Source organism: Onychostoma macrolepis, chromosome 08, assembly GCF_012432095.1.
Source record: "Onychostoma macrolepis isolate SWU-2019 chromosome 08, ASM1243209v1, whole genome shotgun sequence".
In the NCBI taxonomy this organism is placed as follows: domain Eukaryota; kingdom Metazoa; phylum Chordata; class Actinopteri; order Cypriniformes; family Cyprinidae; genus Onychostoma; species Onychostoma macrolepis.
The window spans coordinates 20,731,491-20,747,669 of NC_081162.1; the positions used below are offsets into that span (position 1 = coordinate 20,731,491).

At 36.2% G+C, this 16,179-nt stretch overlaps 1 protein-coding gene across 7 annotated transcripts in view; it reads left to right on the plus strand.

The window, feature by feature from the left end:
* The window catches only part of bend5 (BEN domain containing 5), a 338,217-nt gene that overhangs the window by 111,279 nt on the left and 210,759 nt on the right, over positions 1–16,179 (plus strand). For all 7 annotated transcript variants that reach the window (XR_009272649.1, XR_009272650.1, XM_058785807.1 and 4 more), the window contains one exon: positions 4,204–4,298. Coding sequence is in view for 5 of the 7 variants with exons in the window: in XM_058785807.1 (XP_058641790.1) it covers positions 4,204–4,298 (95 nt within the window). In the remaining 2 variants the exon portion in view is untranslated. The remainder of the gene's footprint in view (positions 1–4,203; positions 4,299–16,179) is intronic.

Here is a 16,179-nt window from a genome sequence, read left to right on the forward strand (position 1 = left end):
ACCCATTTTTGGGTCATGACCCACCAGTTGAGAACCACTGGGCTGGAGAGAGAACTGACCCCACTGTGTCCCACCCTCAAACGCAGCAATACATTCCAGTCTAGACCCAGAAACCACCTGTCAATGCAGACAATCTGAATTTTGTGGTGGAAAAAAGAAGAAGAAAGAGTGGCGTGATGTAAAGGTAGTGGAATGAGGATGTATTTGCCTGTGGGGAAAAAAAGACTGAAAGTAGGCTGGCAACAGATGTGTAGGGCAGTAAAAGTGTAATTGAAATGCCAGCAGCAATGGTCTTATCTACCCGTTCCAGCAGCTACCTCGCGTCTGAACATCAGTTAAATGTCATTTTAGCCCTGGCTGATTCAGGCCGACCACAATCCCCCATCTTCTGTGACTGCAGCCGCTGATGGGAGGGGAACAGCGGGATGGATGGGGACGGGGGGGCATTTGGTGGAGAAAGCAGGCACTGAAAAAAGGAGAGAATGGTTGTAATTGGATTTCGTTTGCACGCTGTTGACTTCTACACCTGGGCTTAATTGGGAATTTGATATGGTTTATCACAAGGAGTCATTTACAGTTTGGACATATCATTATTAGCGTTGTCTGTACTATTTATACACTTCGTATTTCATAAACTTCATTCTTTCATGATATTAGAAAATGGGTTTGAAGACAAATCCACCTGCCCTCAAATTGCCCCAGTCATGCTGCAGCGACCCCCAGGTCTAGACTCATGACAGGTGGGTGAGAGGAGGGATGTGACAATAGAGAAACGCTAGCTGTTGGTAATGAGGCTTGAACCAGGCTGCATCCTAATTCGTATGCTTCTACTACTTCCACAACTTGGGACTGTTTTGAATTGGGCTATTGTTCATAATTATGCTTTAATTGTTATTGTTGATGGTACGATTTAAGTTCACAACTACATTTCCTATCATACTTAGTAATTGTATTAGAATTTCATTCTATAATGAATTTCATTCATTCAGTTGCATTTTTACTCTTCCTTCCTTCCTTCCTTTTTTTTTTTGCATTAGATCTCAAAATCTTTATCAGAAAGTGAAAATAATCACTCAATTTATAAATAAATAATAATTTAAAAAACTTTACCATATTACATTATGCCTTTGTTGTGTACTGGTTATACTTGAATGGTGCCATTATATCTAAAATAAATATTATTCCTTAATTTGTAGGTTTGTGTATTAAGAACCTGCTTTGGTCTCACATTCCTAACCATTGTCTATGCCCTAAAGAAGTTGAAGCAAACTGTCCAAACTCTTCCTCTCATGGTGCAAGGGGTTAAGGGTAATAGTAGCCCACATACCCACTGAAAATGTTATCTAGTCACCTTTGGAACCCTCATTTTTTAACACACTATGGTTTGGGACATGCTTGACTATGTATTTATGAAATAAATATATATATTTTAATGTAACGGATGGATGATTAATTTAAATGTTTGTACTAAAATAAAAATGAACAAAAGTTGGGGCGATGAGGGTTTTTTTATATATTAATTAGTAAAAACTATTTTATTTTATTTTTATTTTTTTTATTTTATTATTATTTTTTTGGAAAGTCGTTTATTCTTACCAAGGCTGCAATAATTTGATGAATAGCATTGTAAAAACATTAATATTATAAAATATAATTAAAATTTAAAATAAGTGTAATAATTCAGCAGCCATTACTCCAGTCTTAAGTGTCACATGAATAATATATATATATTAGGGATGCACGATATTTTCGGACCAATATCGGAATCGGCTGATAATGGCATTAAACATACATATCGGCATCGGCTGGATATGAAAAATTATGCCGATATGTCTCGCCGATAAGAGGAATATGTGAAAGTTAACAGGCATGTGCTCAGAGTGTGCTAGCGATTAGATCACTTCAGCAGTGTGACTGATTCACTGTTTTGGATCGCTGCATTTAAACTGAGAATGCAGGTTCCGTGTATGGTAAACAGTAATAGCACTTGCAGCAGCGGCAGCCTCCCCCAGGTCCTAATGCCCTCTCAGTAAGGGGTTTTAATTCCGTAGGGGGCGCTGTTAGCCTACTTCTAATAAAATGAAAGTAAAATACACAAATAACATTTAGACTGCGTTTCTGATTAAATAAAGCAGTAATTGATGTCATAAAATCATGAGTATGTTTTGATTTAAAGGTCAGAAGCTATAGCTTACATGAATAAAAAAAAAAAAAATCACAAACATGACACTTGTAAATTAAATCATTTTATATATAGTGATTTATTCATTAACATGTAATATGTTATATTTTTTAAACAAATTATGTGCTCTAAAAGATTTTCAGAATTTCTATAACTCTTTTACTTTAGACCATCTACAAATGTTAAATCTTAAAATAAAATGTTAAGGTTACTACTGCATCTTTTTGGGAAAACAAATCGGCATATCGGATATTGGCAAAAATCCAATATCGTGCATCCCTAAAATATATATATATAAAATTTTTTTTTTTTTTTTTTTTTTCATTTCAGATCTCAAAATATTTTTTGACTTCATCAATAAGTGAAAATAACATGAAATCACTCAATTCATTCTAAAAAAAAAAAAAAAAAAGATAAACCTTTGCCGCATTACATTATGCCTTTGTTGTGTACTGGTTATACTTGCATGGTGCCATTATATCTAAAATAAATATCATTACTTAATTTGTTGGTTCGTTTATTAAAAATCTGCTTTTGTAGCTTTGGTCTAACCATTGTCTATGGCCTAAAGAAGTTGAAGCAAACTGTCATAAACTCTTCCTTTTATGGTGCAAGGGGTTAAGGGTAATATTAGCCCAAATACCCACTGAAAATGTTATCTAGTCACCTTTGGAACCCTCATTTTTTAACACTCTATGCTTTGGGACATGCTTGCCTCTATATCAGTATACAGTATGGATTATGTACAAATTGGAAAATAGCCGAGGTTTTCTCAAGGTCCCGGTACAGTGCGATATGAGATGTCTTTTCACCTCAACCTAACCTGACCTTCACTTCCTGCAGTGTTGTGCTTCTCTTGCAAATCCAGTAGCAGACAGTGTTTTGTTATTTCTTCAGTTACATATGTTAGAGGAAACGAAGAGAAACTCTCACATCTTTCTACAGTTTTGTCTCTATTGTCTTGCATTTGTGTTGTAAGTTCACACAATCTTCGCATTACGTAGTCAGCGAGATCCTGCAAGATTCTTTTAACACGTTTGGTGTCTCGTACAGCACTTCCTATTTGCGCTGCTAATTTTGAAACTTACTGTGTGGTTCTGTGAAGAGCAGCCCGATTGAGAATTTCAGATCTTTGCTGAAAGTAGAGCTGTTTTAAAGTTTTTATTTTGTTTTTATATTCTGTATGGTATTGATTACATAGCACTACAAATTGTTCCATCTGCCTGACACACAACAAATGATCAGAAAATGCATTATACTCAGTACCATCAAGTTGAAGTTTTTTTCATCAAATTCATAACACAGTGTACTATAGTGTTTGCAGACAATTTAATGAGCTATAAATGTCTGACTGCTGCTGCGTTTAATACTAAATTGTAACTACCATCATTTTGGCATCTCTGGGGCCTTCATGATTCAGCAGAATGGGATCCCTTAAGCAGACAAGATAGATAACTCCATTTCATTATTTGCTGTAGCCTCTATCTATCTATCTATCTATCTATCTATCTATCTATCTATCTATCTATCTATCTATCTATCTATCTATCTATCTATCTATCTATCTATCTATCTATCTATCTATCTATCTATCTATCTATCTATCTATCTATCTATCTATCTAATTTATTTATTTAAACATATATTGTATGTCTGTTTTTTAATAAATGTAACATACAATGTTTGCAAATTCACATTTTTATGTTTTTTTCTTTACTGCTAGTGTTCATTTTCATACAATAAAATAACATTGGTTCCATTTATTTATTTAAACAATTATCTAAACATTTATTTATGTTTATACACTCACACACACACACACACATATATATATATCCCACCAATTTTTAAGATTTACCTGCCCCTTAATGTCACATACAAAAGAAGTTTTGTTTTTCAGTTTGTTTGCAAGCTCTTTTTTTTTTTTTGTTCTTTTTCTTCACTGCTAGTGTTCGTTTTCATATATAATAAAATTAAGTTGGTTCCATCTGACTACAAGTGTCGGTTTCTTGTTGTTTCAGAGGGTGATTTTCAACATTGTGAACTTCAGCAAGACCAAGAGCCTGTACAGAGATGGGATGTCCCCTGTGGTGAAGTCGACCAGCCGGCCTAAATGGTATTCATACCCTCTGCAAATATCACATCTCCACCTACACGCTGTTCGCCACTGCGCTTTCCACGCTTTAATTCCAAATAACAAATCCACGACTTATCTTCCATGTGTAGCTTGTGCCTCTTCCCATTTGTGTAACGCAGGCCCGAGCATGGCTTCCACACATGCCCTGCAGACACGGCCAATAAGACTTGACTGTGTACACTGTCATCATATCTGACTGTCTTATCTCTCTGCTGCAAACAACAGGATTTTTCGTTACCACCTCTTCGAGTTTTCACACTGCCGGTGTTCCTTAAAGGAAGCATTCAATGCTTTCTCACTTTCTCTTCCTTCTCCAAGTTGACAATGGTGTGTTTGATGTTCCAGATGAGAGGTTGTGTTGCTGGGGATGTTTGGTCTCCATGGTGATGCCGTCTGTGTAGAAAAAAGGGACAGTGATAGGGCTGTTGATAGAGGAATTATGAGAAATGCCAGAGAAGGAAGTGAGCTTCGGGCTGGACAAACTCCTTATACGTGACTGTTTAAGGCACGTCACACTGGCACCATTTTCCCTAAACATGGTTTTATGCGTCTTTTAATCAGCTCGACTCTTTGCGCTCTGTCAACGGTAGGAATGGTTTTATTAGAAACACATCTGCCTTCGTGGAGGAGGAGATGCGTGAAAGACAAATGCAGTCCCCTAGCTGTGTGTATTTTTGGATGTCTGTTAAATGGCTACATGTATTACATCAATGTGAAGATAAGATCAAATCCTTCCTGCTCAGTGTGGGTTCTGCTATTCTTCACGTATCTTCATGGTTTTTTTTATATATCTTTGTCTATACTTAAGCCAAACTCACAGTACAAATACATACAGTTTCTTATTTAGTGTCTTGTGTACTTTACTAATTACAGTCTACTTGTGTCAGTTACAAGATCATTCTAATCCTTGATTATTTATGATCCTGCAATTAGTTTTCACACAAATTTGCTTCTAAATAATTATTTTTTTAATGTAAAGTTTTAATGAATGATTAATATAAATGTTTATTCTGAATTAGTTTAAAATTCATAAAAACGATTATCTTTTTTTGTGTATTAATTAGTGAAAACATTTTCTTTTTTTGAAAGTCGCTTATTCATACCAAGGCTGCATCAATTTGATGAATAATACAGTAAAAACATTAATATTGTAAAATATCATTACAATTTAAAATGTGTTTTTAATTTTTTATATATTTTTAATGTAATTTATTTCTGTGATGGCAAATCTGAATTATCAGCAGCCATTACTCCAGTCTTCAGTGTTACATGATCTTTCAGAAATTATTGTTATATGCTGATTTGGTGCTATAGAAACATCTATTTTTATTATCAGTGATGAAAACGGCTTAATATTTTTGTGGAAACTTTCATACATTTTTTTCAGGATTCTCTGATGAATAGAAAGTTCATAAGAACCGCATTTATTTAAAATAGAAATCTTTTGTAACATTATAAATGTATTTACTGTCTCTTTTTTTAATCAGTTTAATGCATCTTTGTGGAATAAAAGTTTTATTAAAAAAAAAAAAAATAATAAAATCTGACCCCAGATTTTGACTGGTAGTGCATTTACAAACATATCTTATATACTGTACAAATTTTAACTATATACATACATGTTTCTGGGGGTTAATTTATTTATTTTTGTTATATTTTACAGTCTTTAAGCCATTTTTCACTAGTAGATTTAGATTAATTATTTTCCCAGATTCTGGACATCATGTCAGCCGACAACATGGAGGATTTGTTTTGTGATCGGTTTTGCACAGATTCTCACACAGTGGGGAAAAGAGCTATAAGAGCTTTAATAGTTGACTACGCCCTGGGGCTGTTTTCACAGACTTGTTCCAGCAACAAGTTTCAGTCCTGTAGTGTGCGAATGACTTGTGTTCCAGTGTACCTTGAGCACTTCCCGACAACTTTTGGAAAAGTTAAGTTTGGCAAATTCCACGGACCCGCACACGCACCGATACACACACACACGTCCATGCCTCCTATCAGTATCAATCAGAGTGGTGCATTACCATTCAAACACTCATCTGCCAGGTTGAATTTGCATGGGCCATGCAGTCTGGGCAGGTGAGGCCTGTCAGAGGTAATAGCAGGGAACTGATGGATGCCGAAGTGTGCGTGCATTCATACGGGTGCATGCGAGAGAGCCACTACGCCACGTTATCCTAACGCGCCGAACAGAGGTCATGTGACGGAGAGAACCCGCTCAACGGAAGCCTTGACATCTGTCACAAGTCGATCAAGGGCATTCAGACAAATGGCAGGCATCTGCCAAGGGAGCCTGTCTTCCTCTGCCAAGCCCTGGTCACGGCCTAATGGGACAAGACAATTAGATGGAGATGCTGCCGGAAAACAATGGACTGCAAAACATTTCACAGTCAAGTTGACGTCTCCTACGTGCCCGTGTTTAACATTTCCCTCAGGAGTATGCTGGGGCTATTTAGGAGTTTGTGGCGTGCCTTAGCTCACTCTTATTGCAAACCATTTTTTAGAAATTAATGGGGCTAAGTTTGCACAATTATGATACAATAATAATTAATAAATATGTGTGTTAGACTTAGTTCGATGGAGGACTGTGACTATACACATGTAGAGTTTGCACATCTATCTATCTATCTATCTATCTATCTATCTATCTATCTATCTATCTCTCTGTCTCTATCTGTCTCTCGCTCTCTCTTTTGCTCTCTAGCTATCTATCTATATTTGAAAAAAGTATAGGCAAAGGGAAATGACATAAATAACATAATAAAAATAACAAGAAGAATAAAGAATAAGAATAAAAATAGTTTGCCCACAAATTATAATTACCTTAATTTTCACTTTTTTTATTGTCATAGTTTTTAACATGTAGCAAAATTATATTTTTTATGGTGGATTTTCATCAGGTGAAAGGTTAAAACGATGAAAATCACTTAAAAAAATTGCAAGGATAAAGGCCTGGTAAAATTTGTGTCCTTCATATATTAGCATTATGTTTAATCTGTTAGTTTTGTCCATTTTTTCACTTAGTAAGTTCATTTAGTAAAATACGTCCCCTGGGACATTAATTATCATTAATAATTATGAACAACATAAAAACAGGAGTAGACCTAAATAAACGCTATAATCAATTTGACATGTCTTGTTTTCATAGTCTCAAACATTTATTTAAGTAAATAATAATTAATTTATTATTTTGCAATATAATATTATAATTGTACAGCCATAAATTGCAGCTCAATTACGACTTAAAAGAAACCTTTTTTTTTTTTTTTTTTTTTTTTGAAAAAGGAAGACTGGCACATATCCTGGGCTGAACTTGAACCCAGGACGCCATAAGCACAAAACCTCTCAATATACCCTCTGTGTCACAGCTCCAACCGTCAGTCTTATTTCTACTCTTTGTGACAGTTCTTTAACAGTAACACAAACTCAGCCTTCCATTCTCAAAAAATGGAAACTGGAAATGGAGCAATTTTTGCTAACTTTCTAACATTTTCATAGCAGGGAGGAGGCAGATTGACATTAGACGACATTTCTTTTATTTCCACCGGCATCAAAGTCATTGTCTGAATCATGCGTTTTTTTTTTTTTATACCAATCTGGAGCTCAAAGGACTGCTGTTTGTGTCAGGCTGTGGCATGCGGTGTGAAAATAAGCCTGTAGCATTTAGAGACTCTGAATACACAGGCGAAAGCGACGGAGAACCTCTGTGTACAAATGCCACAGTGATAGCCATCAGATGGCGGGATCATACCGCGTGCTGCTCGCCGCCGCTGCGGTGCAGACTCGGGAATTAGGACTTCAATAAGATGAGGAAAGACCACGTAATTCTCACACAAACGCAAGACGATCCTCTCCGTTTCGCATCCAATTATAGAGGTGTGAAAACAACATGCTGTGACACAAAGGGAGGCCTTACACACACACTTTTGCATAGAGGTATACACATGCTCCTTTCTCACGACACACACGTGATAATGGTTATATGTGCGGAGTGGCTATATGTGGTATTTAATAGATTGTGTGTGAAACCGAAGTAAAGGGGAAGGTTTATGTGATCATGTAGCACTCTGTTGTAAATGACGTTTTATGCTAGTTTGGTGCTAATATTAGTGCTGGTCAGTGTAGCCATGCTGTTGACCAGTAAAAAAAGTACCTGTTGAAATTTGTTAACTAAGGGCATGTAGCTAGCTAAGCTACTTAAAAGAATAGTTTACCCAAAAGTGAAAATTTTCTGAATATTTACTAACCGTCAGGCCATCCAAGATGTAGTTGAGTTTGTTTCTTCATTAGCATTGCATCACTTGCTCACCTATGGATCCTCTGCAGTGAATGGGTGCCATCAGAATGAGAGTCCAAACAACTGATAATAACATTACAATAATCCACAAGCAATCCATATGACTCTAAAAGCTGTGTGTATGAAAGAAACAAATCATTAAGGCATTTTAACTGTAAACTATTGCTTTTGGAGTCCATAATTCATAATAATGCTTTAAAGATTCCTTGGAATCAAAATCTTGTGGCTTTTAGTCCATGTCTGTGATCATATCATATCGTACAACCTTACCCCCATGTCAAAACTATCAAAATGAAGTGTAACCGTTTATTCTTTAGTTTCTTCAGTGCTTTCATATATTCACTTCCAGAAAGAAAAAAACTAAACAAAACTGAAGGCAGTAGCCTTTCAAAAGGTTCTAATACTGTATGTACACCTTAGATACTAATATGCACTTTTAAAGTATTAATATGTACCTTAAATGTACTAATATGTACCATTTAGGGGTAAATATGGTACAAAGATACCTTTTAGCTTTTGTTCCATAGAGTGTAGTAGAAGCTTAAACTAAAGACTGTCAGCCATTTAAAAAAAGAAAGGGGTTGATCCCTTCAATATGTCCCACCCAAATGTATGGTTTCAGCCAAATATGTGAGTATTCTTCTGTGATTCATAGTCACAATTTCAGAAGACATTTGAAATTTGCAGACAAATAGTGTCATCTCAATGTTTTGAGCTTTAAAAACCCCAAGCAGCCATCTTTCATTTCTCTTGAGCATTTGGTTTGTATTGTTGTTGCCCGTGAATTTCTCTTTCACATTCTCCTTTTCGCTCATTTTCCATCATGACAGCAAAGTGGAACAGCTCAAAAACTGCTAATCTCTTTTTGACAAGTAGATATGAAATAAAGCAAAGAGCAGCTTTAACTGTCTGATCCAGCCCTGTATGCAGCATTGGATAAAGTCAAGAAAAAAGATTGAGCGTGGGAGAGAGAGAAAGTGAGAAAAGGAGAGAGACAGTTTAAGAAAAAAAAAAAAAGAGAAGAGAACAGATTGCCATTGCTGCCTTTATCTGAAGAAAAAGTCACTTTTAACCTGAAAGTTGAAACCTTTATCTCTATCTGCAGAGACCGTTCTTCCTCAAGGCTGGCTGATGCTGGAGCTCTGTGTGTGTCTGTGTGTGTCTGTGTGTGTCTGTGTGTGTGTGTGTGTGTGTGTGTGTGTGTGTGTGTGTGTGTGCGCGCATGTGCGTGTGCGCCGCCTGGAGCTCATCTGTTCTTGGCCTCCATGATAGACAGACAGGCATCAGATTGGAACTTGGATGCGTGCATGTTTGTTTCTGGATATATGCGTGTTTATGCGCTTACAGTCCAGCAACAGGTGGAGTAATTATCGGGGTGAGGGAAGTTCCAGAAGCAGGTTATAACAGCTGACAAGCAACATCTTACAGCAGAAGATCTGACAGCACTGGAGCTACACCACACAAGACGGCACACAATCATTTCAGACAGTCCGTCTTTGTTCTTCGTCTTGACCTCCTGTCTGCTGCAGCTGTGAGAAGATCATGAGTCTCATTAATATGAAGTAGCCTAGTCTTGTGTAGCTAGACATTTGGTCTGGCATATTCAGGCCCACACTGTAGCAATCAATAAGCAACCATTGTTTTTTGTTTTCATACTACTGTTCACATACTGTTTTTCAAATAATTCCACACTCATAGTAAAATTGAAGTATCATTATCAATTTTTCAGGTCTTCCAAAGTTGTAGAAAGTTGTAACATTTTCTTTTCAGTTATGTATGTTGAGTTATACAATATTTATTCTGTTAGAAATTGCCATTGTGTAGAGTAAATCTTACTTATTTGTGAGTGAATTATTGGTCAAACTTATTCATAAATCAACCTGAATCATGCATTACTAAATTGGATTCAAAAATTGGATCTGAATCAAAATAATTGAAAGTTAATGTGATAATATAAAATATAAGTGTGTTTAAAGGAATAGTTCACCCAAAAATGAAAATTCTGTCATTAATTACTCACCCTCGTGTTATTTCAAACTTGACCCTTCATATTCTTAACACAAATTAAGATATTTTTCATTAAGTCAGAGAGCTTTCTGACCCTCTAATGCAACTGACACGTTCAAGGCCCAGATAGGTAGTAAAGACATTGTTAAAATAGTCCATGTGACATCAGTGGTTCAACCTTAATTTTATGAAGCTATGAGAATACTTTTTGTGCACAAAGAAAACAAAAATAATGACTTTATTCATCAATTTCTTATCTTCCGTGTGAGTCTTCGCTGTGTGTTCACGACAGTTCGACGACGCATGCGTGTGCATTCTTGCAAACAAGGAGCAGCGTATCCGAATGCACGTTGACTGACATGAAGAGAAGAAATTTCTGAATAAAGTCATTCTTTTTGTTTTCTTTGCACACAAAAAGTGTTCTCGTAGCTTCATAAAATTATGGTTGAACCACGGATGTCACATGGACTATTTTAATGATGTCCTTCCTACCTTTCTAGTCCTTGAACGTGGTAGTTGCGTTGCTGTCTATGCAGGGTCTTAATTTATGTTCCGAAGATGAATGAAGATCTTACGTGTTTGGAACAACATAAGGGTGAGTAATTAAAGAAATAATTTTTGTGTGAACTATCCTTTTAAGTGTCTCAAACCAGTCCATGTTCACTCACTCTGAACATTTTTCAAGTTTTTTGAAGTGTTTCATTGAGACAAACAGTTTAAAAGAAATGTATTGTGATATTTTTCTCAACAAAAAGATCAGATCTCTGTGTGGAGCACTGATTGTTGTCAGACTCAAAAATCTCACTGGATTATTACAATTAATGGCAAAATGAATGTTTGGAAATGTAAACTAATATTTCCTACTGACACATACAGCAAAAGATAGAAATAACTGACGTAAAACCATTTTTAGCTGGTAAAAACACTAGGGTTCTAATCATTTTGGCCACCACTGTGTGTGTGTGTGTGTATATATATATATATATATATATATATATATATATATATATATATATATATATATATATATATATATATATATATATATATATATATATATACAGTTTTTTGTTTTGTTTGTTTTTACTTTTAAACTCCCATTATATACATAGGCTACTGTCAGACTCTTAGCAGAATCGCCTGCATCCACCTACAACTCGTAGGTTTCGTCCCACGTCGCAACAAATTTAATCAGGTCTCGTGGGAATTCCGTGAGAATGCAGATCTATAGCGCAAACAAATCTTTTAAACATATTTCAAAGATTCTGTGCCGTGAACCCAAATTTTGGCAAATCTAGCAAACTTTTAAACACAGTTTTGTTTCTTTAGATAAATCTGTGTATCGTGACTCATGGCCAACCAATCCGAATAGAGCTTGCCGTATTTGTGTGCAGTAAGCATCAGACAGTCCGTGAGCGGTCTGGGTACGTGGCTGAGACCGTTGTTAGCCTAATGGGTGTTTTGGACTAGTTATAGGTATCACTCTCTTGCGCTGTGGACCATGTGGTAGTGTTTTTAGCAGGTTGGCACCGGTGAGGAGGACTGATGCATTGGGCTTATTGCATTTAAGTGGGAGGATGAAGTGGTTGTGAGCTCTTCACAGGACTGAGAGCTGTTTAGTATTCAGCAAGAGAGAGAGTGAGAGAGACCTTTGACTGCTGATCCTCCTGACACATTAGATCCATTCTGTGGCCATATTGAGATTCTGGGTGCTTATTGTAGGATAGACTGTACCTCTTTTTCTTCTGCATCATTGGTTCTCTCAGCTCTCTCTCTCTCTCTCTCTCTCTCTCTCAAGTGATTCTGCTGCTTGTTTCTTTTAAAAGAAGTCTGTCAGCCAGACCAATGCATTTCTTCCTAAGGGAGTTTTGTTAGTAAAAGGAAACTATAGAGCAGATACCGATGTTTATATAACCCTATTAGGATTGTCCCAATACCATAATTTCAGTGGTTGATAGAAAATTTCCAGAGAATTTTACCAGACAGTTTTCTCAATAACAATTTTGATGCATTTATTATTATTATTATTATTATTTTTAAAGTTCAATATTATATAGCTAACATAACATAACAGTGGCTATTTGAATTCTTTTTCAGGTACTAATTAAATAAGTCAAATAATTATTCAAGTAAACAATAAAAAAATATATATTGTCAAAGAAACAAATTACAAGCAAAAGAACAAATAAAATCATCAAAGATACAGATTTGCTTGCAAGTAAACATAGAAATTGGGGGGAAATCAGTGTAGAAGTGTTAACAGCCCTACATCTTTTTGTTGGTCTTAAATGCAGTTAAACTGTTGTTCTTAATTTCTGAATTCATTTTAGAACCGCTCAGTGCTGTGAAAGACAGTCCTGAGACCATATTTAATGCCCTAACATCGCTCAATGGATGGCTTAGCATGGTCACATATACCACACTACACTATAGCAACATCGTTCTGTTGACAGCCATTCAAAAGTAGTTGTGTATTCTTATGATATACATTTTCTTCTAAGCCACATATATTCTTCTCAATTGTGAATGCTTTCTCAATCATTATAGAATGATTTGAGTTTATCCACTTCTAGCGTGTTGTTAGCATACATACACTAAAGTGAGTATAGCTCCGAATAATATACAGCTGAAGTGCCTCTGTGTATCTTCCCCCTCTCTTATTTTCTCATCTCTTTTTATGGAAAGCTTTTCCCCCCCTTCATTCACACTCCAAGGTGACAACCTTCTCAACTCCGAAAAGGGGAGCCGGTGCCCCCCTCCCTTTCCAACCCCCCCACCGTGTGGGCTTATTTGTTAGCCTGATAGAGCGGAGAATTAGCAAGCAGCTTCTTTCTGCCGGCATAAACGGCAAGCGCAGCGAGTGGAGTGTCACTGAGCTTCTGGCGTTCTGAGTTCTGTGAATATGGAGAGCTCTGTGGCACTCTCAGCAGATGCTGCTGGGAACTCCCAGCATGCAGTGGAGGCAGAGAAGAGAGGGCGCCATCCGTACCGAAAAACAAGAAACTTTTGCAGCAATCAGTCCTGCGCTGGATGTCGTTTCAAAGAACGGTGAAAGATTGCAGCTGTGATTGCAACAGAGCTTTTCATCTCCTGGCACAAAGCTACAGAGCTGTCACTTGTGAATTAATGTGGATCCAAACGCCTGCAGGAGAACTGCAAGGCAAAATGACGGGTTTTCATAGGGGAGAGCGGGGTAAGATGTGTCACTGCCTTAATCTAGCAAACTGTGTTTAATGTACGTCACATGACTTTTTATTTAGAAAGGGCCCATCATGTACAGCTACATGTGACTGAGAGATGCACATGAGAAAAATGATACATTTTTTGTTTATGATAAAAACTTGCTTGGCACAATACATTTATAAGCTTATAACTTTTTCTATTTTAATACATTTTAAAATTTTCAGCAGTCATGTTCTTTAGTCTCTAGTGTGATCTCTAAAATGATCCTCAATAAATCATTCTGATGTGCTGATTTGGTGTTTAAGAAACATTTATTTTTATTATCAGTGTTAAAAAAATGGTTGGGCTGCTTAATATTTTTGTGAAAATCATGGTTCATTTTTTCAGGATATATATATATATATATATTTCTGCTTATATTTTTATTTGAATATGGGCATTCTTCTAAAGATCTTCTAATGCATTCTAAAATAAAATTAGGTTATTCATTATTGCTCATTTCTCCTTGCCTGGAGGACAACTTCACAAAAAAAAAGAAAAGAAAAAGTGGCACAGTTTACCCCACTCTCCTCTAGTGTACAGTGTAAAAAAGACTAACTTTAACCTTGTCTTAATGTATCACTGTAAAAAGCCATTCTTATTACCATAATAAGTAGCTCACCGCTGTCCTTACGTTTATGTATTTAAAGAGATACTTCTAATGGTGTCTCTCTTCTCTTACCAGCAGCAAAGACCTCTTCTATCACTCCTCAAAGAGAAAAAACTATTATTGAGAAAAATACTTTCAAAAATAGCACAGGGGTTAGTGGGAAATAACCTTGGCCAAGGGTATGTTTTTATGAAAAAAGCATGGAATGAAAACACGCACGCACACACACCGTATGGAAGTTTTCCACCAGCAGGACTGCTCCACCATGAGTCCGCCTGGCAATTTTGCTTTTGTACTAAATCCTTCCTGTGAACGTCTGATGTAACAAAATAGTGAAATTGTATTTGGAGATGTCTCCGGATCCACCAGAGAGGCTGCTAGCGGTAATTGCCCTGTCAATCACTGGGCTCCTGCTGTTGAGTCTGATTGGTTAAGCTGTGGGTAGGGGAAGCTCACCTTAGAGGAGAGGAAACTCTTTCCTCGCTCTCCGTCTTTCTCCATCTCTTTCACCCTCTTTCTCTGTAGACCCCATGGGCCTCTGGACGCTCAGGGAGTCTTCACTGCTTACAGGGCCTGTGTACTGTTGAAACAAACAACATAAGGTGGCATGTAGGATGTAGGGCAAAAGTTTCTTCCTTATTTTTTGGGGGGGATTTCTTAAACATTTTCCTCATAACAAATCAATCTTTTCTAGAGTTAGTAGGACTAAAGGAGCTGTTTGGGCTGTTAAGCTGTTTGTTTATTTATTCATTTTGTTATTTTAAGTATATGTAACTGTTTCTGTGTAAGATTATAAAAAGTAAATAATTATGGTAACATTTTATTTTAAGGAACTATTCTCGCTATTAACTAGTTGCTTATTAGCATGCATATTACTAGCATATTGACTGTTTATTAGCATTTATTAACCACATGACCATATTTTAGATCCCTTAATCCTACCCCACACTTAAACTTTAGGACTACCTTACTAACTATTAATAAGTCTAGAGGGAAAAGTCGTATTTAATAGTGAATATGTGTTCCCTATGCTAAAGTGTTACCATAATTATAATTAAAAAGTATCTAAATAATATGATGTATCATTTAAAAAAAAAAAGAAGTAATTTTTACATTACACACACACACATTATGAAGGGCCAAACAGGAAATAATTGTAATAATAGTTGTAAGTCTGAATGTAAATCTGAATATATATATATATATTTACAAATCAGAATATTTAAATGTAAATCAGAATATAAAGTTACAATATATATCATTATTATTTTGCAAATAGACTCTTCATATACATACATATATATATGCAGGTCTCCAAACTGCGACTAAAACGGTTGCATTTGCGAAGTTTTTGCTGAGGTCGCCAATGGCATCTTTTATGTCCACTTATTAAACTGAGACGATGCGCATCAAAGTTTTAATGGAAAAAAAGAGTTTCAAACAGTCCTCATCTCTGCCGAAATGCCTGCTAAACGCAGCTCAGTTGTGCAGCGCGAGAGATCAAAATGACGGAGACGTGCAAAGTGAAAGTGCAGAAAAGCAGTGTCTATTTCATGCACAACTTGAACAAACTTCAACAGGTAAAGCTGTCAGCTGTGTGGATATTGGCAATATCGTTAACAATTCTTGTTTATAATCATTACTAATATGGCTTCTTGTTATCAAGATCTTTAGTCTATATGCTGAGTTCTGTAAATGCGTGAACTTCATATTAGCCTGTT